The 25,505-nt window shown below is 58.4% G+C and overlaps 8 protein-coding genes across 8 annotated transcripts; 5 read left to right on the top strand and 3 right to left on the bottom strand.

Annotated features, from left to right (window-relative positions):
• Window positions 1–1,319: 1,319 nt before the first annotated feature.
• Window positions 1,320–1,841, top strand: SLS55_005864 (uncharacterized protein; the record flags this gene model as incomplete). The annotated part of the gene is made up of 1 exon (XM_066777306.1): window positions 1,320–1,841. The coding sequence occupies one exon, from the start codon at window positions 1,320–1,322 to the stop codon at window positions 1,839–1,841; it is 522 nt and encodes a 173-aa protein (XP_066633148.1).
• A 3,391-nt stretch (window positions 1,842–5,232) lies between these two features.
• On the bottom strand, window positions 5,233–6,848 carry SLS55_005863 (uncharacterized protein; the record flags this gene model as incomplete). Its single annotated transcript, XM_066777305.1, has 4 exons — window positions 5,233–5,641; window positions 5,730–5,868; window positions 5,928–6,731; window positions 6,794–6,848. The coding sequence occupies 4 exons, from the start codon at window positions 6,846–6,848 to the stop codon at window positions 5,233–5,235; spliced, it is 1,407 nt and encodes a 468-aa protein (XP_066633147.1).
• Window positions 6,849–7,382: 534 nt separating this feature from the next.
• Window positions 7,383–9,452, top strand: KEL3 (Kelch repeat-containing protein 3; the record flags this gene model as incomplete). The annotated part of the gene is made up of 1 exon (XM_066777304.1): window positions 7,383–9,452. The coding sequence occupies one exon, from the start codon at window positions 7,383–7,385 to the stop codon at window positions 9,450–9,452; it is 2,070 nt and encodes a 689-aa protein (XP_066633146.1).
• A 235-nt stretch (window positions 9,453–9,687) lies between these two features.
• On the bottom strand, window positions 9,688–10,947 carry SLS55_005861 (uncharacterized protein; the record flags this gene model as incomplete). The annotated part of the gene is made up of 4 exons (XM_066777303.1): window positions 9,688–9,862; window positions 9,923–10,277; window positions 10,337–10,361; window positions 10,756–10,947. The coding sequence occupies 4 exons, from the start codon at window positions 10,945–10,947 to the stop codon at window positions 9,688–9,690; spliced, it is 747 nt and encodes a 248-aa protein (XP_066633145.1).
• A 1,208-nt stretch (window positions 10,948–12,155) lies between these two features.
• SLS55_005860 (uncharacterized protein) lies at window positions 12,156–13,583 on the top strand (the record flags this gene model as incomplete). Its single annotated transcript, XM_066777302.1, has 1 exon — window positions 12,156–13,583. The coding sequence occupies one exon, from the start codon at window positions 12,156–12,158 to the stop codon at window positions 13,581–13,583; it is 1,428 nt and encodes a 475-aa protein (XP_066633144.1).
• A 1,130-nt stretch (window positions 13,584–14,713) lies between these two features.
• On the bottom strand, window positions 14,714–15,118 carry SLS55_005859 (uncharacterized protein; the record flags this gene model as incomplete). Its single annotated transcript, XM_066777301.1, has 2 exons — window positions 14,714–14,924; window positions 14,982–15,118. 2 exons carry the CDS (start codon window positions 15,116–15,118, stop codon window positions 14,714–14,716), a joined length of 348 nt encoding a protein of 115 aa, XP_066633143.1.
• A 6,288-nt stretch (window positions 15,119–21,406) lies between these two features.
• On the top strand, window positions 21,407–22,189 carry SLS55_005858 (uncharacterized protein; the record flags this gene model as incomplete). The annotated part of the gene is made up of 2 exons (XM_066777300.1): window positions 21,407–21,662; window positions 21,726–22,189. The coding sequence occupies 2 exons, from the start codon at window positions 21,407–21,409 to the stop codon at window positions 22,187–22,189; spliced, it is 720 nt and encodes a 239-aa protein (XP_066633142.1).
• Window positions 22,190–22,812: 623 nt separating this feature from the next.
• On the top strand, window positions 22,813–25,302 carry prh1 (Salivary acidic proline-rich phosphoprotein 1/2; the record flags this gene model as incomplete). Its single annotated transcript, XM_066777299.1, has 1 exon — window positions 22,813–25,302. One exon carries the CDS (start codon window positions 22,813–22,815, stop codon window positions 25,300–25,302), a length of 2,490 nt encoding a protein of 829 aa, XP_066633141.1.
• Window positions 25,303–25,505: the final 203 nt, after the last annotated feature.

Here is a 25,505-nt window from a genome sequence, read left to right as displayed (position 1 = left end):
TGGCCTTTAAATCCTTTCTCGGCGAGGTCCACCAGCAGGGCGGCTGTCAGGTTGGCACAGTATTCGCATTCATATCCCATTTCGATCACGACCGCGGAAGTTTTGTTGAATTGTGGGTGGAAACAGATGAATTGGTACTCCTGTTGGAGGAGTGGCATGGGAGCAGTAGGGGGGCACCCCGGTGGGTCGCTTATATACCCTGCTCCTCGCTTACTAAGCTATCTACTGCTACAGCCCCCTCTCGCAGCCGATGGCTAGCGCGAAGAATAGCAGAATATGGCGTAACTATGCCTTAGCTCGGTTAGAGAAAAAAACAATACGTAGGTAGTTAAAGCTATCGTCCGGACGTGTATATAGAATTTAAACCTTGGATTGCAGAAATCCGGTGGCGCCAATTCAGTGTTCGAGATCCTTCAGCGTTTCTAGAAACGGCATCTCGACAATGGCCTTGGTGCGCTGCTCTGTAGAGGCGAGCCCAAACGCGTTAACCCGTTGGCCGAGAAGGGTAGCGCATGGGTAACCGATAAAACTCTTAACCGGAGACAGAATAATCTCGTGTTCCACTATTTTGGCGAAGAAGCGATCGAGATGACGCAGATGCTTCTCTAGAGTTGTATCGAAAACTATTAAGTTATCGATGTAGGCCCTGCAGAAATGGCGAAAATCGCGTAAGATCGCGTCGAACTGCCGCTGGCTATAGGAACCGAAGTTAATGTAGCCTATAATAGCCACCTTAAAGGATTCTTGGCCACGGTGGGAATTTACGGTGAGCTTGTGGCGATCCTCCTTCTTGATACGTTACTAATAGAAGAATGATGTAGCGTCCATCACGAAGATGTAACTACATCCCCGAACTGCATTGATTATGTCCTGCTGTGCTGGCAATGGATACGAATCCTTTTCTGTAAAAATTCTATATACACGTCCGGACGATAGCTTTAACTACCTATGACATGAGCAAAAAACAGATCTAAGCTAGCCATCGGCTGCGCGAAGGAGCTGTACTACGCTCATATTGCAACACGGCCGGAACACAGAGGCTGAGAGCGATGTCTCCTTTTGAGGAAAGTTATGGTAATCTGGCTGTGCCCGGGGTCAGAAGTCCATGTTCACGTTGTGGGCAAGGCTATCTATGGTTACACATAGCCCCGCCGAAATCGAAGGAGCTCTAATCCGGATGACAGCATGACAGGTCACAGCAGATTTCAGCCTTCTAAGCCCACCGAGGTTGATACGCTCTTCCTACACGGGCAGTTGAATCTAAGATCCGGACATAGATGTGGCCGATAAAGCACACACGTCTCGCCAATGCTGCCGCTATGGCGTATAGCGTGCCTGTTACCGAGGGCGAAGAGGATATCCGCTCCGTGCAAAAGCCTAAGCGGAAGCGGAAGAATGGCTTCTCGCGGAACGAGCGTAAGGCTCGAAAGAGGGCGAGGCTGGCCGAGGCTGGCGAGAATTCTGGCGAGACTGGCGAGAATGCTGCCGAGACTGGCGAGAATACTGCCGAGACTGGCGAAATTTCCGGCGAGGCTGGGGTCGAGAAGGCTATCGAGCGAGAAGTTACGGAGCTTCTACGCTCGCCATCGGCTTCCCCTTGTTGGTCGTCGAGCCCGATCGCTATCCCGTGGTCGTCAAGTCCCGCTCCCGAGCTCCCCCATTCGCCCACCGCCCAGCCCGACGAGGTTGAGGAGCCCTTCGAGGCATCATCGTCTGCTGCGCTTCGCCCCATCGGGCGTTACTGCCTGGCCATAGGTCGGGAGTCTTCCGATAAGGGCGCGAGTGCTATCAGGACCACGGGCGCACATCTACATCCGGATATTGGATTCAACTCCGTATAGAAATATGTTGTGACGGTCCACACTCTCTGCTTGATTAACAACGCTGCGGCTACTCGGGATACGATCTAAGAGGCCTTGGGCCCGAGAATCCTGTAGGAAAATGCCTTGGAAAGTCACAATGTGGCCATCACCGGAACTACGAGGATCATCGGCACAAAAGACAACCACTCCGATCCAATCAAGCTGCCTCGGCAATCTGACACGCATTAGTGAGTCTTTTTCTCCCTTTCCCCCGAAGCCGTGAAGCCTGCATGCCTCACCGCAGAGTAGAGCGCTCCTTCAATTACGATTAACTCACCGCGGACTACAGCCGCGTCGCCAGCGCAGCCGCCGCATCATCACCACCACCCGCCAGCCCCTGATCCCGCCTCTCTCCCTCCCGCCCATCCCCATCCCCATCCCCATCCCCATCCTCCCGATCCCACCACTTATAGCAAGCCACAAGCAAACACGCCGCCATCTGAAAATAAAACGCCTCCTGCAACCTCCCATACAGCTCCTCCCCTTCCGCCCCCTCCCCCGCGCCAGCCGCCACCCACCTCCTCCCCGTCTCCGCCACCGCCACCAGCTCATCCACAACCAACGCATCCCACCCCCTGCCAAACTGGCGATACAAGAAATCCACCAGCCACCGGTGTTGGTCTGCTACCTTGTACGCGAACGGGCCCTCGTCATCCGCGTCATCCCCCTCTCCCTCCACAAACCCCACCATCCCCCGCACCCTTAACCCATCGTACCCCGCCCCGTCCCTTCGCCGTATGGCGCGGCACAGCAAACGCAGGTCGGCGAGGGCGGCGGCGTTGAGGAAGGAGTGGCGGCGCGTCCAGAGTGCGCTGAGGTAGACGACGGCGTCGCAGAACATGCGGTACGGCGCTGTGGTGGTGGTGGAGGAGCGGGAGGAGGAGGAGGAGGGGAAGAAGAGGCGGCGGTTGGGCCCGCTGTGGAGGATGGAGAGGGGGTGGTAGTGGGGGAGGGCGCGGGAGATGAGGCGGAGTGGCTCGTCGGTGGTGGAGGGGGGTGGTGGGGGTAGGGGGGCGAAGGCTACGCGTTTGGGGGGGCGTGCTGGCGTGGCCATGGCCGTGGCTGTCGCCGATGCGCTTCGTTTGCGGAGGCGGTGGTGGTGGTCTTGCTGTGGGGGGTCTTGTGCTAGGGGCTCGGGCTGGGCGGTGGGAGCGGTCGCGGCTCGTGGCGGTGGTGGTGGTGATGGTGGTGGTGGCGGTGCATCTTGGGCTCTGGCGGTGGGGTGCGGGGGGTCGGGCACTACTGCTTCGCTGTCGTCCGCCAGATCGCCATGATGGTCCCTTGCGCCGTCTTTGCCATGCGATCCGTCGCGGGCCTCACGCAAGTTCGCCGACGCCCCACCCTTCTTCTCCTGGAAGCCAGCAGCCGCAGCATCCTCCCCAGGCGGTGGTGACTGCACGGTGGCTTCGTACGACGGCGGCGCCTCGTCGAACAGCGGATTCCACACCTTCGACAACGTCTCGTCGTCGCGGAGCCTGTACGCGTACCAGGCGTTGACGCCCCACGGCCGTCCGTTGAAGGTGGCTTTGCGATCGACTTCGGGAGATCGACATGTGCCTGAAGACACGGCGCGGAGGAATTTCCGCATGATGTCCGCGTTCGACTCCAGGTTCCGGACGTAGAGGTCGAAGCTTCGTGCTTGGGATAGGGATTTTAGGCTTAGGAGCAGGCCTCGGGACCGCTCGTTCACGGGCTTCTGTGCTTTGCCGGCAGTCATGAGGACGAAGCCTGGTTGTTGAAGCGCAAATCGGGTGTGGATGAGCTCGGCGCCCGCCTCTACACCTGCTTTGCTCAGGGCTGGAGTCTCCTGTGGATTTGAGATGAGTTCGAGGCTGTTGGTGGATGCGTCGACCATGTCGAACGATGCCGCAGGAACTACCAGGTAGATATTCCTCATCCCCTTCGAGGTAGCGTGGATCTTCAGCGGCAGGTGAAAATACAACAGGAGCTCTTGCGATACGCTCAAGCCAAGGGCGAGGAAACAGGGCGGCGAGTCATGGCGATCGGTCGAGAGATGACCCAAGCACTGCTCGAAGCCTGTGTCGGTATCGCGCCAGGTCACGACAAACCGGGCCAACAGGGTGAAATGCATGCCCTCCGACTGCACTTGCAAGGCACGATACCTGGCGCCATCACCTGGTGGGGACTTGGCGAACACAAATTTCTCCATCTATTTGAGAAACACGATATATTAATCTCAGCTCTATGCTATGCTCTGTAACAACAGCGGAGAAGGAACGTGTAAAACGACAACCCCTGCGCGCAGGTACAGCGGCAGGAATCCCACCCGCCCAGGCTTTTGCAACCACGAGCAGCCTTGGCTCGGACAGCAAGATGCGCGTATGACGCCGATTCATCCGGTCGACCATTCCTCGCCACTCTATGGGTGGGTGAGGAGTGTAGTCAACAAACGCCGAGTCCCGTCGGCTCCTCGACCGCGAGCTTGTGTGCGAGGCGTTAGGACATGGAAGACCGGTAGGAGGTCAACTGGTCCGTGGCGCCGGCCACTTGATGCTGGGCAGCGAGGAGCGGGGCGAGACCGGCGCAGAAGAATAGGTCGTCGACGCGACTTTCGTCTATAGTAACGCGGGGAATTAAACGCTAGCGCATACTGAAATCGAAACCAAAAGCGAAATGTGGCGAAAATAGGAAATTTGGAGTACGTACAGCTACCGGAAAGGTTGACGATCGTGTGCGGGGAACAGTCGCATGCTTCGAAGATGTTGAGTGTTGCGCGGTTCAAAGACGCCGCGAGGGACAAGCGAAGCGAGCGCGACGCGACGCGGCGCGGCGCTCTTAAATAAAGCGAGCGGGTGGCTGGGATCGGCGTCAGATCGCCTTTTGGTCCGTGCACCCTCAACCACGACAACTGCTTGACAGACGAAGACAATATCGGGACGTAAATATGCGTGCGCAATTAAAACCTACATTTACTTCTGGTTCTTGTATCCAACTACCCACATTATGTAGAATTTTTCCATGAGGCGGATGTGGGTAGGCAACTTCTTTCGTCACACGCTGTGTTGTAGCGTAGCACCCAATCGCAGCCGAAGGCTAGCGCGATGATCGCGACCCCCACTAACTAGGGAGTTTGAGGCATGGAAGGAGATGGAGAATGCCTTCACTCCATAGTGCTTCACCAAAAACATCGTTGCCTGGTTTTTTCCTGCTGCTTTCAACACAGCGAATGATGTGATCGCACAAAAGCGGCGCAGTGCTATCTTCCCGACAGTCTTCTCAGTGTGAAGCAATGGTGGAAAAATAGCCCATCAAATCTATGATATATGAACCCCCTAAGCCTGTGCAAGACCTCTAATCTCCCAAACCCCTCCTCGTCAGCCAGCCTCATCTACCCAACCCCTCCCCCCATCTAATCAATAACATCATCCCTCAACGCCCAAACATTCCTCCACACCTCATCCATGCGGCTCCTCACCGCATCATGATACATGACATTCGTCACGAACGTCTTGCACCCCTTAATCTTCCCCGCCGTCTCCATGCTGAAGCCGAAGTCGACGTACATGTCCTCCATGTAGACGGCGGCGTACGCGGGCACCTCGTTGCGCGCCAATTGCTCCTCGTCGTACAGGGCGGGCCAGTCGGCGTCGGCCGCCAGCTTCTCGGCGACGGCGGCGAGCGCGCGCAGCTCCGTGTAGTCGGCGAGCATCCACGGGAACACCATCTCGCCGGTGAAGAAGAGCGGGGAGTCGGGCTTGTCGAGGGAGAAGTCGTCGAGGGTTTGTTGGACGCGGTGCGCGGACCAGTTGGCGGGTTTGCTGGGGTGCCGCGGGGTCGGGTCAGTGAAAAAGCTTTTTTGGAGGCGGGAACGGAGGAAGGTGGTTTTTTTTTTTTTTTTTTGCTTACCCTTGGCAGTAGATGGGTTCGTGGAGGATGGCGTAGATGATGTGGTCGTCGAAGGGCATGGTCTGCTCGATGAGGGAGGTGGTGGGGCGGGTGAGGTGGCCGAAGACGGCGAGGTCGTTGGAGCAGCGGAGGACGATGTCTGCGAGCGCGCGCGGGGTCAGTAACGGTCCGCCCACGCGGAAGAGCATTCCACCATACCGTGAATCATGTCGAAGCCGCCATGGAAGCCAAAGTTGATGCCGAGCTGCATGAAGCGCCGCGCCGACAGACTGCCCTCGCCGGACAGCCTCACGGTGCTGTCCCCGAACCGCTTCAGCAGCTTCACCACATCCCGCACCCTCTTCACATCCTCGGGATACTTGCGGTAATACGCCTCGTTCCGCTCGCGCAGCTTCGCAAACGTCCGGCGATACACCTGATCCGGCTCCTCCACCAACGGCGGCAGCCCGCCGAAATAAAACGCCTCGCGCAGCCCCTCGGGATAGAAGCTCAGGTACGTGGTGATGCAGAAACCGCCGAAGCTCTGCCCGGCCACGCTCCACTTGCGCTTCTCCTCGGGCCAGCCCTCGGTCAGCACCAGCCGCACCGCCTCGGCGTCGCGCACGATCGAGTCGGCGCGGAACGACTTGAGGTACGCGGCCTGCGTGCTGTCGTCGCCGCGCAGCCCGAGCGTGCTGGCGCTCACCGGCGAGCTGAGCCCCGTGCCGCGCTGGTCCAGCATGAGCACCTGGTACCCGCGGTCCAGCGCCTGCTGCGTCCACCCGACGTCCTGCGGCGAGCGGCAGCCGAAGCCGGGACCGCCCTGCAGGAAGAGTAGCCAGGGCAGTTGCTGCTGCTTCTTGGCCTCTTCATCGGCGGCGTCCGAGTCGGAGGAGGTGGTGGTGGGGTCGATGGGTTTTTCGGCTTTGCGGGCGGAGCGCGCGAAGAGGCGCAGCGGCCGCGAGTCGGGCTTGTGCCAGTGCGTGGGCACTTCGAAGAAGTATTCGGTTATTTTGAGTTTGCCTGCGCCGGGGTTAGTGGGGTGCGTGGCACGCTGGCGCAGGGGCCCGGCTGAGGCGTCCTACCGGGCACGATGTGCGAGCGCTGCTCGATGATCTTGGCGGGGGATATCTTGATCATGTTGGGCACGTGCTGTGGGAGTGCTGCTATGTGCGAGATACGAGGATTGGGGGGGAGGTGCCGAATTGGCGTGTATATGTGCTTTACTCCTGGCTGCGGACCAGGACAATTGGCCTAGAGAGCTCACAAAAAAAGCTCGTAGATCAATCGGGGCTTGGTGGGTCTACAGGGAAGGCTGTCAGCTGGGACCGGTGGTTGTTGGTGGAGGGTGGAGGTGGGGTTGCCGGCGCCGAAGCGTCAGATCATCTCGCCAGGGGGGCGGAGTGCCAAGAGCGGAGACTGCGGGGCAGCGGGGCGGGCGCCAAAAATTTGGAAGCCGCACACCCACCACCTTCCGCCTGCACTTGCCCCGCCTCGCCCGTGACGCTCCTTCTTTGACACCCTTTCGCTTCTCCGCACGGTTTGGCTGGGACGCTCGCTCAAGCTGCAGACAGGGATTTGTCTCACCGATTTGAATTGCCTGCATTCCTCACCGGAAACAGTGCTTCAAATTCCGTGTGTTACACTTCCCTTTTCAAATCTCAACTTCCGACAATGGCCAAGAAGGCAGACAAGGCCAAAAAGGCCGAAAAGAAGGCCCGCACGGCCGCAAAGCAAGAGAAAAAGGCCGGCAAGAAAGAGCAAAAGAACCAAAAGCGGCCCAAGGACAACGGCGACGACAGCGACGCGGATGACGTCGACATCGACGCGGTGCTGGCCGAGTACGCGCGGCAGCAGGAGCAGTTCCTCAAGGTCACCGAGGCCGTCAGCGAGCCGCCGTCGGCGCGCGGCTCGGCCACGCTGATCGGCTCGCCCACCAACGACAACGAGCTGTTCCTGTTCGGCGGCGAGTACTTCAACGGCGCCCTCGCCCACTTCTACAACGACCTCTTCGTCTACAACATCCACCGCGACGAGTGGCGCAAGGTCACGTCGCCCAACACGCCGCTGCCGCGGTCGGGCCACGCCTGGACCCGCGGCGGCAACGACAAGGCCGTCTACCTCTTCGGCGGCGAGTTCTCGTCGCCCAAGCAGGGCACCTTCTACCACTACAACGACCTGTGGCGCCTGGAGCCGGGCTCGCGCGAGTGGATGCGGCTGGAGACCAAGGGCAAAGGGCCGCCCGCCCGCAGCGGCCACCGCATGACGTACTTCAAGAACTACATCGTCCTCTTCGGCGGCTTCCAGGACACCAGCCAGCAGACGCGCTACCTCAACGACGTGTGGATCTACGACACGGCGACGTACCAGTGGCACGAGCCCAAGCTGCCGCCCGTCGGCCAGCGCCCCGACGCGCGCTCGTCGTTTTCCTTCCTCCCCAGCGACGCCGGCGCCGTGCTGTACGGCGGCTACTCGCGCGTCAAGCAGGCCGCCAAGGGCGGCGGCAGCGGGAAGGGCGGCCCCGCGTCCCGCAACGTGCTGAAGCCCGTCGTGCACCAGGACACGTGGTTCCTGCGCATCGTGCCCGTCGACGGCGCCCCCCTGCCCAAGGTGCACTGGGAGCGCCGCAAGAAGCCCGCGAACCCGCCCAACCCGCCGCGCGCCGGCGCCACCATGGCGTTCCACAAGGGCCGCGGCATCCTGTTCGGCGGCGTGCACGACGTCGAGGAGAGCGAGGAGGGCATCGACAGCGAGTTCTTCAACCAGCTGTTTGCGTGGAACATCGATCGCAACCGCTACTTCCCGCTCGCGCTGCGCAAGCCGCGCGCGCAGGGGAAGAAGCAGACGGGTGCCGGTGACCGTGGTGGGAGGAGGGGCCGGGGGAAGGCGGACGAGGAGGAGTTGTTGCGGAACCTGAAGGCGCTGGAGATGAGGGGGACGTTGGCCGGGGCCGATGAGGATGGCGAACTGCCGGCGGACGGCGCGGGGACGCCGGGGAGTGGCGAGGGGAAGAAGGGGGACGAGGATGACGAGGATAAGCCGGACCGCCCGCCGAAGGCGGTGCAGTTTGAAATGCCGCACCCGCGTTTCAACGCCGCGCTCGCGGTGCAGGACGACGTGCTGTACGTCTTCGGCGGCACCTTCGAGAAGGCGGATCGCGAGTTTACGTTCGATGAGATGTGGGCGATCGACTTGGGTAAGCTGGAGGGCGTCAAGGAGATCTTCCGCCGCGAGCTCGAAGACTGGCAGGGCGAGGAGAGTGAGGACGAAGACGAGGATGAAGATGAGGAGGATGAGGAGGATGAAGACGATGAGGCGGCTGGTAGCGACGAAGACGACGTTGCGAGCACCGCTGCTACCTCCGTCTCCGCTGCTCCGTCCAAGGAGAAGGAAGTGGACGAGGTTGAAACCGCGGATGAGAAGCACAAGTCCGCTTCTGCGCTCTCGGAAGACGGTCTGCCACATCCGCGGCCGTTCGAGGCGCTGCGTGATTTCTACGCGCGCTCGACGAATGAGTGGCAAAACGTCATCATTGATGAGCTGGCGCGGAAGTACGGTGGCGAGGCCAAGATGCCCAAGGAGATCAAGACGATGGCGTTTGAGCGGGCGGAAGAGAAGTGGTGGGATTGCCGCGAGGAGATCCGTGCGCTGGAGGATGAGCAGGAGCAGGCCGGTATTAGCGAGGTGGTTAGCTTGGCGGAGAGAGGAGATGCGGCTGCCGGCGGTGCAGGTAGGAGGAGGTAGCACTGGGTTTGTGGACGTCGAAAGCTCAAGAGGATTTAAGTATCTCTTCTAAGAATACTACAAAGTTCGTCATTACCAATGCTTTCGTTCACTGAAACAGATTCTCAAGCATGACATCTCCAGAGCAAGGCCTGTTGCCTACCACCTTCGTACAACGCATTTGCTGCTTCCCAGACTTGCGGCCTATTGGATGTATCATGGATTGCATACAACTTCTACCAACCCACGAATGTGTTCAGAGCTTGATGACAACCTTTCCCGTGTGCTTTCCCGAATACAAGTATTCAAACGCTTGCGGGGCCTCGTCAAAAGTGAAGACCCTGTCAATGATGGGAGTGAGCTGCACCTTCTTGTCCTCCAAGAACTTGCACACGTCTTCGAAGTCCTTCCTCGAGCCCACCGCGATACCTCTGGAGATCTGGAGTCAGTATTCTTGCAAGAAGTAGCAAGTTTCCTGGAATTTAACGTACTGAATCTTCGCAGACTTCGTCATCAGTGCAAACAGGTGACTTGGGTCCCAGTCACCCTTGAATCCTTCGAGAAACCCAACCCAGGAGATTGTCCCGTATCTCTTACGCAGAGAGGCGAAGTCCGAAGGGAAAGAACCCATGCCAGTGTTGTTCACGACGATATCGACGCCTTTACCATCCGTGAGTCGCAGGACCTCTGCAGCCACATCTGCGTGCTTCTTGTAGTTGATTCCCTCGACCGCGGGGCTCAGCTTCTTGATGGCCTCGAGTTTCTCATCCGAGGAGGACGTAATGATCGGCTTGATGCCCGCCGCAACGCAAAGCTGCAGCGCGAACATGCTGACACCGCCGGTACCTACGCACACACGATGTCAGCAACGCAAACCAGCGCCCGCCCGTCACCCAAACACCTACCCTGCAACAACGCGACGCTATCGCTCTGCACACGCAGCGAATTCAACGCCTTCCACGCCGTCACCCCCGCACACGTAATCGTCGCCGCCTACCACACGCACACAGTCAGCCCAGCCCAGCCCAGCCCCGCCGCGCCCCTCTCCCACGATCCGGTGGCCACCACTCACCTCCTCCCACCCCAACCCCCCCGGCAACGCCACCAGCACCTCCTCCCGCCAAACCCCCCACTCCCTGAGCACGCCATCCACATCGCCCCCCAACGCGCACATCCCCGCCTCCCTCTCCCCGCCCTCCCCCGTCAGATGCGCGAGGTCAAACGTCGGCGCGACGCGGTCCCCCGTGCGGAACTTCTCCACTTTCTCGCCGACTCGGACGACCTCGCCCGCGCAGTCCGACCCCGGGATGCCGCCGGCGGCGACGCGCACGGGGTAGCGGCCCTCGTGCAGCATGGCGACGTCGCGGAAGTTGAGGGCGACGGCGCGGATGCGCAGGAGGACGTCGTGCGGCCCAAGCGCTGGGAGGGGCGTGGTGGTGGAAGTGAGGGTGAGGGGGTAGGGGCCCGTTGTGCGGCGGTAGGCGCGGGATGTGCTGGGCGGGGACGCGGACGCCATGGTTGTGTTTGAGGGACAAGGATCGATGTTGGTGTTGTTTGGTTCTGAGAGGCGCTGCGCTACTGGAAGGTTTGGTTGCTGGGGTGGGGGAGGGTTGGGTTATATGGGAGATGGTGAGGGGTTGGGCGCATTGATTGCTGACGGCATCGCGCTCCGTTTTGGTCCGGGTGGTGGGTGGTTGATTGCTAACGGCATCGCGGGTTTTATGGAGCTAGACTGTTTTATTCGGCAGTGCAGGTGTTCCGACCGTTTTGGCCTGGGTGATGGATCGCCTGGTAGTCTAAGGAGGTGCTAAGGGATTAATTGCTAACAGCATCGCGGGTTTTGTGGAGCTAGGGTGTTTAGCTGTGCGGGTGTTCCGTCCGTTTTGGTCCGGGTATGTAGTGGATCGCCTGTTGGTCTGAGAAGGTGAATATATGTTTAAGCTCCGGCACATGCTTGGCCATGATGGTGTGCTACATTCGAAGCTGTCGTCTAAACATCATTTAGACGATCTTCCGACTCTTCGTCGCTATAAAGACTGTAAAGACCTCATGTTTAGGGTTTACAACGACGGTCACAATTGAACGTAAGAAGAGTTTCCATGCAATCACCTTATTTAGGGGATGATACAATCCGATCTACAGACTTTATTTTTCGAAGGAATCCATTTATCTAAGGTCGTGAGGAGGCTCGGATTTTTTTTCTTCTCGGCTTTAATCGTCGGGTAGGTATGTGCAATGTGAGACTCGAACCAGGAAAATGCGGATCGTTGATGACGAGGGTATAAAGCGGCGCAGCTGGCCACTCACATGTCAGAGTAGCTATTGATAGGAGTGATGGATCTACACCATTACCGTATAGTAACAGTCTTGCTCCATCTGCTTGTTTTCGGTGACTTTGTGAGAGCTGCCAAGAACCATACCATTGAAAGTGACCAATAAACACAGGCTTTGACCTTTGTTTGGGTTCGTGAGAAAACAATGACCATTGTTGACTGTTTATGGATAACGAGGAGTTGTTTGCAAAGAAGTGTCTGTTGAATACCTTGACAACGCTTGTGGACAGCCCCTTAAAACAGAGCGATGGACTCGACTCTCAGCTCCTCATCCAGTGAACTCTGCATACGCAGTCCGCACAGTGTAAGCATCCCATGCTGCCTTTGAGGCATCTACACCTCCGCACTGACTTTGAACTTGCAGACCATCCACCGCATCATCCTTTTAACCATGGAGAGTTTTACGAAGCTTGACATGACCGCTGCACTGCAGCCTCAACTGAACAATGCCCCACGCCATGTCGAGAAGCTTTACCTTGCTAAGGACATTCCGAGCAACGACCACTGGGTCCTGCTCTCGAACCATTTCACCTCCGTCAAGGGCCTTCACCTGGACAGCGGATGGAACGAGAGGCTCAACGACCGCGACATCCCGCTGCACTGGCCTCTAGAGAAGATCACCATCAGCAGCGCCTGCGGCGAGGCCTGCCAGTCTCCTTGGATCCTCGAGGGTCAGGTCCCGCACCTGGTGCTCAACCACACCTCCGGGCTGCGCTTCGAGGGCCCGACGAACGAGGAGCTCGTCCAGCCCAAGCTGCAGGCACTTCAAGGAAACCCCCCTCCCCACCGCGGTTTCCCTTTTATCTCCATTAGCGACCTCGTCGACGAGTGGAAGCGCAACAAGCACGCCAACGGCACCGACAACTCCTCCGACGACACGAAGCCCGACTCGCAGCTCCAGACGCTCGAGATCGCCCACAACGACGTCCTCGACATGCTCCACAACCACAACGCCGCGCACCCGAACCTGCTCGCCTCGCTGCAGACCCTCAGCCTCGTCACCAGCGGCGACAACGACATGAACGTCTGCTCCGAGCGCATCCTCGAGACCGTCCTGCCGCGCCTCACGCACCTCACCACGCTCGTCCTCGTGCTGGGCGACAACTACGCCGACCGCGACCAGCTGCCGACGCTCTTCCGGTCCCTCCCGGCGACCCTCGAGACGTTCCGCTTCCAGAGCTCCGTCTCGCTCGCGCGCGACGACGTCATGGACGAGTGGGTCGAGGCGTTCGCGAACCCCGCCTTCCTGCCGCGTCTGAAGAGCCTCAGCGTCGTGCTGGACCTGGACGACGGCGAGCGGGACCGCGCCGGGAACGAGGCGTACCTTGCGAACAACCCCCGGGAGGAGGAGGACGAGGCTCCCTTCGATATGAGTGGGCTCTTGGCTTCGTTCGACCCCTTCGCCTGCGGCGACGGCTCTTCCTCCCCTTCCTTCCCTTCCTCCTCCCCATCACAGCTTGACGGCGACGCCACCGGGCCCGGCATGGGCGCCCATGGCGCTGATCCACCCCCTTTCTCCTTCTCAGAGGATGGCTCCGACGACGGCGATGCGCGGTCGGACGGCCAGCAGGGCCAGCCCGACTGGGGTTTCGACTCGGACATGGGCTCTGACATGGGCTCTGACATGGGGTCTGGGCCGGTGATGGGAGGTCCGCCGTCCAATGTCTCGGACGAGACGTTGGCGTTGGCGAAGCGTGCCTGTGAGCGTCTCGAGCGCGCGGCGGAGAGCCGTGGCATTGCCATCGAGCCGTTCATGGGGGAGTGGAGGGAGGAGTTCACTTCGCTTACGCGGGTGGATGGGCGCTGGGATGCTGTGTGAACATTGAGGAAGAGAGATTTGGAACTGAACGATTGATTTCTGCTTGTCTGTTTGATTTCCTGATTTCCTGACTTGCAAGTTGGTTGTAAGATTATGCGGAGAAGATGATAGAGCTTGACTTCATATCCTTACTGCATGCATACTTAGCTACTCCAATAAAACTACTAAAACCCATATATGAGCGACCTCGTGATCCCTTTTTGATCTGATGACCCTGGCTGGATCGGATCATTTGCCTGCTAACTTTATTACCGAATCGAGGTAAAAAAGTATATAAAAATCTTACTATAGTAGCCCGTGTACACGCTAACTAAGCAACCGCATGATTGCGTTAGCAGCGACTACTATACAAACAGCTATTTGCAAGCATGGTCACTCCTTAGTCACCCTCACATCCGGGAATCGGAACTACAGGATAATCAAAACGACGCACCGCGGAAGAGACCTGCTCAAGCGCTTATTAAGAAATTGCTTGTATATGCCCTGATCGCCATGACAGACACCCACCCTTTCCCCATCCCCAACGCTCTAACACGCACTCCCCCCACTCGCAAACGCCTTCAAAAACCTCGCCCACAGCACCGCATCCGGCCAAACCTGATAATCCGCATCGTCCGTGAACCACAGCGTTTGCACGCCCGTATTCCCCTTCAACCCATCCACCAGCGCCCCCACGTCCCCGCACGTCGTCGCCTTCGGGACGTCGTGCAGCATCACCGCCAGCCGCGCATCATCCACATCCAGCGCCCACACCAGCTCGTCGATCTCGCTCTGGTGCGCCGTCCAGTTGCCCAGCGACTGCTCGTACACGAGGGAGAGGTCGGGCACGACGGCGGGGGATGTCGCGTTGTAGAGGTAGGGGCGCGCGGGCGGGTAGCCGGGGTTGGTGACGACGTAGGGGCTGGCGCCGAGCCCGGCGGAGGCGAAGGTGCGTGTGTATTGTGTCGCGGAGCGCATGTAGTTCAGTGCGGCGGCGGCGGCGGCGGTCGGGGCTTCGTCGAAGAAGATGCCGTCGACAGAGAGGGCGGTGTTTTTGGCGGCGGTGGGCCAGCTGTACGTGCCGAGATGTGTCAGTACGTCGGCGGCCGCGTGTGTGTGTGTGCGTGGGAGATGGCGTCGTTGATGTGGGCTTACCTTGCGTATTTGGCAACTTCGGCCTTGACGGTGGCGAGGGCCTTGTTGGTGTAGTTGACGGCGACGTAGCCGACTAGCCGGACGTTTTTGAAGGTGCGCAGCTTGAGGATTTCGCGTTGGTAGCTTGTGTCGGGGAGGGCGCCGGTGCCGGGTCCGCTGTCGGTGTTGATGATGACGTTGAATTTGACGTTGGGGAAGTTTTTGATCCTAGTGGATTATTGGGGTTAGCCATTGCTCTTGGGAAGGCGGATTCGGGGTGCTCACTGAGTGTACAGAGGCTGCCAGGTAGTCTCAGTGTTGGGATAGATGTAGGCCGGAACGAGGGCGGCGGCGGCAACGTTGACTTGGGCGTTGACGAGCTGTGCGCCCAGGGCGAAGAGGCAAAGTGCGCGCTTCAGCATGGTTGCAGATGCGCTTGGGAGCCGGAATCAGATAAATGTATCGATTCACGGTTGATTGGCGATGGGCTGGGGCGGGAATGTTCAGCGGTGTCGGCGTGCAGTTATATATCCTGACACCCTTGAAAGCCGAAGGAGCCGCACCTTGCATTTCAAATGTATATTGCTGGGGTTCCAGACTGCTTCTGGCGGCTTAACCGAGCCGTGCAACCATGCATACGAGCTGAAAGTTCTTTGAATAGGTGGGACTGGTTAGGCGCTCCACCACTGTTTCCTTAGTGTGGGGGCTAAATCAACCACCATCTTACCAAATCCGGCAGTTCGGCTTGGGATGCGGGGCCCTTGCCTGGTACGAAATCTGATCTCCGTGGAGAAGAAAGAAATCCGAGATCTCAGCCAAGCATCCTTGGACAACTACGCCGCAGTATTTGTGCAACTCGCCATCGAAGGGCGTTTCGATCCTTCCATCCATCATGTTTGGTCCTTCATACAATGTCAAACATCCATGGTTCCCTGTCGCAGGAAACAACGCATGACTAATGGCTATAGTGGCGGGAAGGCGTCACGCAACGAACATTAATTAATGGCTTGAGTCCAGATCCCGGGTTTTACCGTTGCTTTTCGCGATCGTGCCGTCACCACCCATGAAATTGGTTCATCGAAGCTCAGCCCGCTGCGGGCCGGGCCTGTCGCCTCCGGGGTCGAATGGTGGGGCTCCGCTCGGGCTCTTCAAGAAACGACTAGTACTCAACACTACGACGCAGTACTTTTGCAGTGCCTTGGGGCGATATCTGTGTAATGCGACTCTCATCTGTGTAGCATCGTCTTCTATTCCGCGTCAGCGCCGATCAGCAGCACCAAGTTCAACTCTCCACCTACCCAACGTCAGCACCCAGTCTCTTATTTTTGGCTTCTAATCATGCAGATCCCACAACTTGCTATGGATGTGAGCAAATTCCTGCAACTTGCTACTCTGAATTGCCGCTGAAATGCTGTGCCACCTCCTTGTTCGAAACGATTGGCTGTCATTGTTCTGTTAAGCGCGACACGTGTGATCCTTTACCATTTCCCAATGCGACGGCGCTTAAAGTTGTTTGTGTGCTGAGTTGCATTTAAGATCAAACCCTACATGAACCGCATCCCTTCGTTCTGACTGTGCAACACACCATCCTCCCAGAAAACTCGACTCTATTTTCTGAGTACGCTCTCAACATGGATGACCTTACCAACACAGACCCTGATCGAACGATGGAAAATCCAGGCCCGTCCTCCGCGTCGCCCGCTGCAGGATCAATGCGCCCCAAAAACGAAAGGAGCTGCGACCACTTGACCACGGATACGATTAAACTTACTTTCCCTGCGTGGTGCATTCGAGTCATCCCCACGTTACACCTACGCGGCGACGACGCGCCAACAATCTGCACCAATTGTCGCGAGAAGCTGCGCGAATTCATTCCAAGCGATCAATGGACCTTGTCAGACACGGCCCCATTGAGCACAGATGACCAGCCGGAATCGTCTTGCCCCATGTGTCTGATGATATCGACTTTTGACGGCGGCGACAGTTCCAGCTTGAGTGTGCTTGATCTGTGCTGCCCTAGGCCCAATGAAGTCTTCGTCGTGCCGCGAAGGCAGGTTAAGAAGAAAGCTCGCGGAGAGTTTGGACGACGACGAGACGATGATGCCAGTGGCGTTGAGGAAATCGAACCGGACGTCGCGGCCGTTGAGCCAAAGAAGGTCAATTTTGAGAGTTTGAAGGAAAAACTGCATTTATGCCTGAAAAAGCACGGAAGCCACTGCGCCGGCAATGGCGACGATGAAATCGTTCCCGGGATGTACGCCATCAACTGCAGGACTCGGAGGATTGAGCCGTTCAACCACCAACAAGCATACGTAGCACTCAGTTACGTGTGGGGCCAGTCCGGAAGTCCCGCACCTGATGGCATACCGCTTATGCAGCTGCCATCCAAGGTGGAGCGGACCGTCGAAGATGCAATGATAGCCACCTTGAGCATGGGTTACGTATATCTCTGGGTCGACAAGTACTGCATCGACCAGGGAGACGTCGACGGGAAAATGGACCAGATCCGCCGCATGGACTCGATCTACAAGAATGCCGCCTTTACAATAGTTGCTGCTGTGGGTGCAGATGCCGACTACGGGCTCCCCGGAGTAGAAACCCGGTTCGGAACACGCTCCCGCGTTCCACGTTTGCACTGTCGGATCGGCAACATGTTGGTGTGCTGCCGTTCGGCCTTTCGCAAAAGCGCCGACATGGGCATGGATCGGTACCGGTACCCCCAGAACGAGCTGCTCAGAGAGTCGAAGTGGAACACCAGAGGCTGGACGTACCAAGAGGGCTTGCTTGCGCGACGCTGTCTCGTTTTCACCGACGAACAGGTTTCGTTTGCATGTCGGGTTTTGTCTGTCGACCAAGGCTCTGAATCGCGGCTGTCGTTGGATTCCCCCCTTTCCAAATACTCGCACTACCTCGACGCTGTGGTCTGTTCCGGGACCGGCGACTCCCACGACACGATCCTGGAGCGGATAGACCTGTACTCGCTGCGGTCATTGACGCGATCCAGCGATGCCCTCAATGCGTTTTCTGGCGTCTTGAGGGCCTTTCGAAGGATGGACCCCCCCGTCCATCACCTTTGGGGGGTTCCCATACTATTCGAGCGAGAGCTGGCATCTCCCGTGTTCCCGGCCGATGATGTGCGACTCCACGCTTTCCTGTCGTGCTTGTCGTGGCTCGGCAATGGCAGACAGCAACGCCGCCCCGGTTTCCCCACCTGGTCGTGGACAGGCTGGGAAGGGCCGTTGTTTCATCCTCGCTGGGATCCCGACGAGGTCATGGCAGACTCCCGTTTGGTGGGAGAAAAGCCTATCCGCATCTGGATGGAGTTGGTGGACCGCACCATACTCGCTTGGAAAGACCTTCATGACCAAAACTACTTGGTAGATGCCCCGGACAAGCTTTCTCAGTACCTTTGGCTCGATGCGTGGACTTTGAGGATTAGAGTCCTATGGCTCCCTCCGCAGGGGCGCCGTCGGGACCCTGTACTACACGTCAGAATCGCGGATGGGGGCAATCAACAACAACAACAACGATCCGTAGAGCTGGCATGGTCCTGCGATGAATTTGAAAATCACGTCAAGAGTGCAGGCGCGCAAGGCGTGGTATGCACGAGCGTGATTCTCGGTCCCCTTGGCCACCCGTACCTCCGATGCCTGGTTGTTGAATCTGTCAGGGATGGTGCTGGGGACTCGGGATACTCGCATTTTGAACGCCGGGGCCTTTTTGACCTTGAACCTCTCTTTTCTTCAGATGGCCATTGTAGAAACAAATCAAAGGGGATCTTTTCACGGCGTCTGATAAGATTGGGTTAGTTCAATGTTCGAGCACAAGTTGCATCCAATACGCGCTGTGTCTGAGCAGCCAGAGAGTGGAAGCCAACGATCCGCTACGGGAAAGAATCAATCCACCGTCTAGCTCGACTGCAGTAACTCCTTCAACGCAGCCTTCGTAGCCGCACCATCCCGCAAGAACTGCCGCAGCATATCCGTCATCTTATCATGCGCCGCATGGTCATTGAAAAGATCCGTCCTGAACGCCGCCTCGTCATCGGCATACGACTTGACCTTGACAGACGCATCCTGCTTCGCAACTGTCGACAACCGTCAGCTTCGCGCACTCTCACAAAAAAAGCTCAACCAAAACCACTCACCCTTCTCCCTCACCAACACCGGCCTCATCTCAACCTCCTCCCCCTTCAACTCCTCCAACAACCCCACATTGATCGTCATCGCATCCAACCCGCACAACTCCTTACACTCGCTCACACTCCGCATACTCGCCCCCATCACCTCCGTCTCCACCCCACGCCCCCGATACCACTCCCAAACCTCCCTACACATCACAACCCCCGGATCCTTCCGCCCCGAGAAATCCACCCCGGGACGATTCGCAACCCACCAATCCAGCGTGCGCCCCACAAACGGGCTGATCAGCGTCGCCCCCACCTCCGCGGCCCGCATCGCCTGCGGCCGCAAGCCGAACAGCAGCGTGACATTGCAGCGGATCCCCTCGCGCTCGAGCGCCTCGACCGCCAGCAGCCCCTCCCACGTCGCCGGGATCTTGACCAGCACGCGTTCCCGCCCGACGCCGCGCGCGCCGTAGGCAGCTACGATGCGCCGCGCGTACGCGACGGTTGCGGCGGCGTCGAAGGAGAGCGATGGGTCGACTTCGGTGGAGACGCGGCCCGGGACGTGGCGCAGGATCTCGCAGCCGAAGGAGACGAGGAGGTGGAGGAGGGCGGCGTCGACCTGCGCGGCGGGGTCGGAGGAGGTTGTGTCGGCGCGGGCGTGCGCGACGGCGGCGTGGAGGAGGTGCGCGTATTCGGGGCGCTGGCTGGCGGCGAGGATGTGCGAGGGGTTGGTTGTGGCGTCTTGCGAGCGGTAGAGGGAGAGGACGTTGAAGTCGCCCGTGTCGGCGACGATGGTGGTGTGGGCGCGGAGTTGGTCGAGGGATGAGGAGGGAGGAGGCATGTTGGTGTTCTTCTTTCTCTTGTTTTGACTTTTTCCTTGCGGGATAGTTTGAATCCGAGCGTCCTTTGCGGAGAAGTGCCAATATATATTGCTGCTGCTGCACCAATTGCGTGATCTCCTCCGGCGCCGGACTGGCCGGTGGAAAGTCGTGGCCGGGCTTCTTCGGCGCCGGAAACGCCGGTCGGTGTCGTGACGCGCAAACCCTGAGGGAAGACTTGACCCCGCACAGGCCCCGAACACCCCCGAACCCTCTTGTCTGTCTATCAATATCGTCCGGCAACGCTGCAAGGCCAATGTTCAATCAGAAAGATGATGGCGCCGGCCGTTCCTCCTCCGGCGCCGGTTCTCAGCCGGACGCGTCTCCGGCCAGGACTTTCAAGGCGTGTCGACACTGCCGCCGGTTGAAGATGCGCTGTGAGGGGAACGGACTTCCACCTTGCCAGAGGTGCGCTTCTTCCAGGGTCGATTGCATCTATGATGCCGTTGAGTCGTCTAGAAAACGAAAGCGTGCCGAGGAAGACAGTCTGCGAGAGGAGCTCGAAAGGCTACGGCGTCACGTTGCTTCGCTAAGTGATGTGTCCATCAGGCCTACCGCCTCAACAGCCATGGATACGTACACTGCTAGTCCTCTTGAGCCACCGGATCTCGAGTCAAATTCAAGAGGAGAGAGTGAGCTTTCCCCGGAGCAGCTTAGCGCTCCGGTCAGTACGGTGCATGACCTGGCTCCAGCATGCACCCCAAAGGCACCGGCGAGGAATGCTCATCTGCTTCATTCACGCATACCACCATCGGGTTTCCTTAGTGACGGCCAGACGGCTGTTCAAAGCGATTTTGATGATGTGGTGACGAAACTTTCGATAAACGAAGATCGGGCTCGCCGCCTTTTCAATGTGTTCGTAACGCATTTCTGTTGGAGCCCCTTTTGCGTTCCTCAATGCTAACGAATAATAGATATATGGCGGGAAGCAATCCATACCTCCCGCTCTTTGAGTCGACCCTGGACACGTTTGATAAGATCCGCCGGTCTTCGCCTTTTCTCTTTGCATCAATCCTCTCGGTAGCAAGCAGGACGGAGGAAGGGATGGAGGAGCTGTCTAGGCTTTTGAATGAAGAAGTAAGCCGGCTGGCTGGGGAAAGCCTTTTCGACAATCCGGCAAAGCTCGAATCTGTCCAGGCTCTACTGATCCTGGCCGCTTGGTCAGAAAAGTCGTGGTTTGCTTTGAGCCACGCAGTCAACGTGGCTTTGGATCTCGGGATTGACAACTCGCTGCACAAGCTGACTGCAGAGACAACTTTGCCAGTCACTGAGCAGCGCAAGCTATGCCGAGAGGCTCGAACGTGGCTGATAATCTACCATTTGGAACGCGAGATTGCATTCGGCACCGCTCGAAAATCTCGATTGGCCCGGGTCGAAGGTGGGCTCCGAAAATTCCGTAACCATGTTTTTTCGCGCCACTTGGACCTTCGCTTTCTCTCAATTATTGATCTCGTGCAGCTAAGAGGTACGTGTCTGAATCAAACTCATAGACTACCCGCTCATGAGTCAGCAGAAAAGTGGCAAAAAATCATTGAAGATTACACAAACATTGCGGAAGATGCGATGGCTCTCGTGCGGGATGCAAAGGAGTCATTTCATTGCTGGGAGATGTACTGGGACCGGCAACATGAAGGTGAGAGTCGGACCTTTGAGCACCGTTCACCCTCTCATCATGTCTGACATATGTCGCAGGACACGGATATGACATGGCTTCTTTTCAACGAGTCAGTTTGGCTGTTCAAAAGAATTATGCTACGATCCTCGTCTACTGCGCAATCCTCAGCGAACTGCACCGACAGAAATCCGGAGGAGGCCGTCTCGTCCAGGATGCATTCTACCAACTTAGCCGAGAGACACTGATCTGTGTCACCGACCATCTCCGATTCATCACGAAAACGAACTCTTTTAAATGGCAACTGCAATTCTCGCCAACATACTCTGCATTGACCATTGCCTTTTCAGGTAAGTACTTTCTGCAGCTCGCAAACCAACGAACCAGTGAACTGGCTACTGAATATCCCACAGCGGCTCTGGCGCTCACCCTGTCCAAGACCCACGCCGACGTCTCTCGTGAAAAATCACTCATCGACATCTCTCGGCGAACATCAAGTCTACTTTCAGATTATCCGAACCAGAAGTTCCACCTGATGGTCGAATCGTTTCTAAAAAGAACCACAACGAGGAACGCCTCCCCCGCGGCCCAGGCGGCGGGGAAAACCACGGCCGCAGGAACAACTCCAACCGCAACAACAGCCGTTACTGACACAGCACCCCTCAACCTCAACGGCAGCAGCCATAACACACAGGTCCAAGCGGGCGCCGCATCCGAGTTCACCACCACCACCGGCCTCTTCAGTCCGCCAGCCACCACCGCTTTTCCGCCGGATATAGCGCTCGAGACGATTCTCGGCTTGCCGGCCGAGAGCTGGTTCCTCGACCCCTCCTTCTCAATGGACGGATTCAACTTCGACGGCGGCGACGGACCGTGAAGACTGTGGAGTTGAGGCTTGCCTTGCACCATCTATTGCAAGTGGAAATCTGAACCTGGTGCGATTCTACGGTGGTGGGGGATGCTATCACTGCTTTTCTCGTGATCTCATGGCTGAAGCGCTTGGGGAACCACGGCTGGTGGGAAGGGTTGGGGGTGGCTGGCTAGATGGTAGGGTGATGTGTTGGTCATCCTGTGCTGGGATATAACTGTAGACAACGGTAGTATTAGGTATTACATAGTTGCTTGAGCTCGGATATGGAAGCATGGAGGCATGGGGGAAAACATGAGTGCCGCATGTTTCTTTTTCTCCATAGATCTGTCTGCTTTCATAAAGTAATATATTTGCTCATGCCGTTCGACTCCCCGCACGCCGGTCTGCTGACTGCTTCGCACTTGAATAAAGTAGAAGTTTATCCGTAGAAAGCTTGCTACCCTCCTTTTGTCCGAGTACATAAGAAAATTCCATTGCGGACAGGATAGTGCATCGGAGCAACCCTGTGTGGATGCTTCGATCTAATCTAATCTAATCGCAATCCCTGTCAAAATTTCTGGTGCGGGCCTTCCATCACGCCTCACCTCCGCCGCTCCTCCTCCGACAACTCCCACCACCCCAAAAAAAAAATGGCCGAACGCGTGCGCACCACCCTCGAGAGCGGCCGCAGCGCCCCGAAACCGTCCAAGCCGCCGCACAAACACGACAATGAATCCCTCAACCCCAGCAAGAAGCGCAAGCGCGACCGCGACGAAAAACCGCACGCGAACAACAACGCCGCCACGAGCCGACCCGCCCACGACGCCCAGAAGCCCTCGAAACACTCCCACGCCGGCCCGTCCCACGCCCACAACAAGAAACACAGCCGCGACACCGCCAATGGCGGCGGCGGCGGCGGCAAAAACAGCCGCGACAAGCGCCCCTCCTCCTCCGGGCCTTTGGCGAAGCGGCGCGACCAGCTGCTCGCGGTGCGCAAGTCTTTGCCCATCTGGGCGCACCAGGACGAGATCCGCTCGGCGCTGCGCGACGCGCGGGACGTGCTGGTGCTAGTCGGCGAGACGGGCTCGGGCAAGTCGACGCAGGTGCCGCAATTCCTGCTCGCGGAGCCGTGGCTGGGCGAGAAGGCCATGATCGCCATCACGCAGCCGCGGCGGGTCGCGGCCATCTCGCTGGCGCGCCGCGTCGCCGAGGAGATGGGGAGCCCGCTGGGCGCGTCGTCGCCGGCCAGCAGGGTCGGGTATAGCGTGAGGTTCGATGTGTCGACGTCGCCGAGTACGCGGGTCAAGTTTTTGACGGAGGGCATGCTGTTGCAGGAATTGTTGCGCGATCCGTGGTTGAAGGCGTATGGGTGTGTTGTGGTGGATGAGGTGCATGAGCGGAGCGTTAATGTGGATTTGGTGCTGGGGTTCTTGAGGAGGATCGTGTGCGGGGATTGGAAGAAGCATAGGAATGGACGGAGGCTGAAGGTCGTTGTTATGAGTGCTACGGCTGATACGCAGAGGCTGCTCAGGTTTTTCGACGAGGGTTTCGATGAGGCTGAAGGGAAGACGGCGCCGGCACTCCAGGAAAAGGCCAGCGCCGCCAATGGCACGACGACCTCTAAGCCATCGAAAGACGGGAAAAAGAAGGATAAAGCACTGCCGCAGAAGTCTACTGAAACAACTGTCAATGGCTCCAAGGATTCGGAGGCAGTAACGAAGCACCACGACTCGATATCGGCATGCTATATCGAAGGACGTATGTTCCCGGTCAAGGTCAACTACCTGCCAGACCCTACCCAGGACTTTGTTGAGGCTGCGCTCAAGACCATTTTCCAAGTGCATCACAAGGAGCCACTCCCCGGCGACATTCTAGTGTTCTTGACGGGCCAGGATACTGTTGAAGCCCTTGAAAAGTTGGTCAACGAGTACGCAGCCGGTTTAGGGCCTGAGCTTCCCAAGATCCTTACTCTGCCTCTTTTCGCAGCACTCCCTCAAAATCTTCAACAACGCGTCTTCCAGCCGGCTCCGAGAGGAACACGTAAAGTCATTCTGAGCACCAACATTGCTGAGACTTCCGTCACCGTTCCTGGCGTACGTCACGTCATCGATAGCGGCAAGTCGAAGATCAAGCAGTTCAGACCGCAACTGAACCTCGACTCCCTCCTCGTCAAGTCTATCTCACAGTCCGCATCCATCCAGCGAAAGGGCCGTGCTGGCCGTGAAGCCGCAGGCAACTGCTACCGTCTCTACACGGAAGAAGACTACCTCGCTCTACAAAAGGACACCACACCCGAAATCCTGCGCTGCGACCTGAGCGCCGCACTGCTCACCATGAAGGCCCGCGGCGTGCACGACGTCCTCAACTTCCCCTTCCTCGACCCGCCCCCCCGCGAAGCGCTCGAAAAAGCGCTACTCCTCCTCTTCCAGCTCGGCGCCCTCACCGACACAGGCGACATCAGCGCGACGGGGCTGCAGATGGCCAAGCTGCCGCTCACGCCTTCGCTGGCGCGCTGCATCGTCGAAGCCGCGTCCGAGGCGCGCGGCGGGGTGGCGGCGCACGTCATCGACGTCGTAGCCGCGCTCAGCGTCGAGAACGTGTTCCTGAACGTGGCGACGGAGGAGAAGCGCGAGGAGGCCGAGGCGGCGCGCCGCGAGCTGTTCCGGCGCGAGGGCGACCACCTCACGCTGCTCGCGGCGGTGCGCGCCTTCGCCGCCGAGCACGCCGACCGCAGGGCCTGGTGCGACCGCCGCTTCGTCTCGCTCCGCGCCATGCAGAACGTCTTGGACATCCGCAAGCAGCTGCGCGCGCTGTGCGCCTCCCTCGGCCTGTTCGACCCGTCGCGCGAGGCCGAGGCCGCGGACGCCGGCGTCACCGAGGCCGTCGCGAGCAATGTGTTGTTGTCGCTGCTCAGGGGCTTCGCGCCGAATACCGCAAGGTTGATGCCAGATGGCAGTTATCGCACCTTGGTCGGCAACCAGACGGTCCAGATCCATCCGAGCAGCGTGCTGTTCGGGAAGAAGGTCGAGGCGATTGTGTTTTCCGAGTTTGTGTTTACGAATCGGAGCTATGCGCGCGGCGTGAGCGCCGTGCGGCTGGATTGGGTGGTCGAGGGGTTGAGTGGCGGGCGGGTGGAGTAGATGGGATGGCCGGGATATGGGATGAGCGGGACAGTTGTAGAGCGCGGATATACCCGATTCATTGGTTGATCGCTTTCGAACATGATGGTCTCTGCTTTCTGGTTTTTGCCGGTGCACGTGCGAGTGGGTGGCGGCGGTCGGTCTCTCCTGCCTGTCTTGTGTGTGAGCTAGTCTAAACGGCTGCCTTCACTCGTTTCCCGCCC

The sequence above is a fragment of the Diplodia seriata genome, assembly GCF_021436955.1.
Source record: "Diplodia seriata strain FDS-637 chromosome Unknown scaffold_5, whole genome shotgun sequence".
NCBI classification, from domain to species: domain Eukaryota; kingdom Fungi; phylum Ascomycota; class Dothideomycetes; order Botryosphaeriales; family Botryosphaeriaceae; genus Diplodia; species Diplodia seriata.
This window is presented reverse-complemented; position numbering and strand designations above follow the sequence as displayed.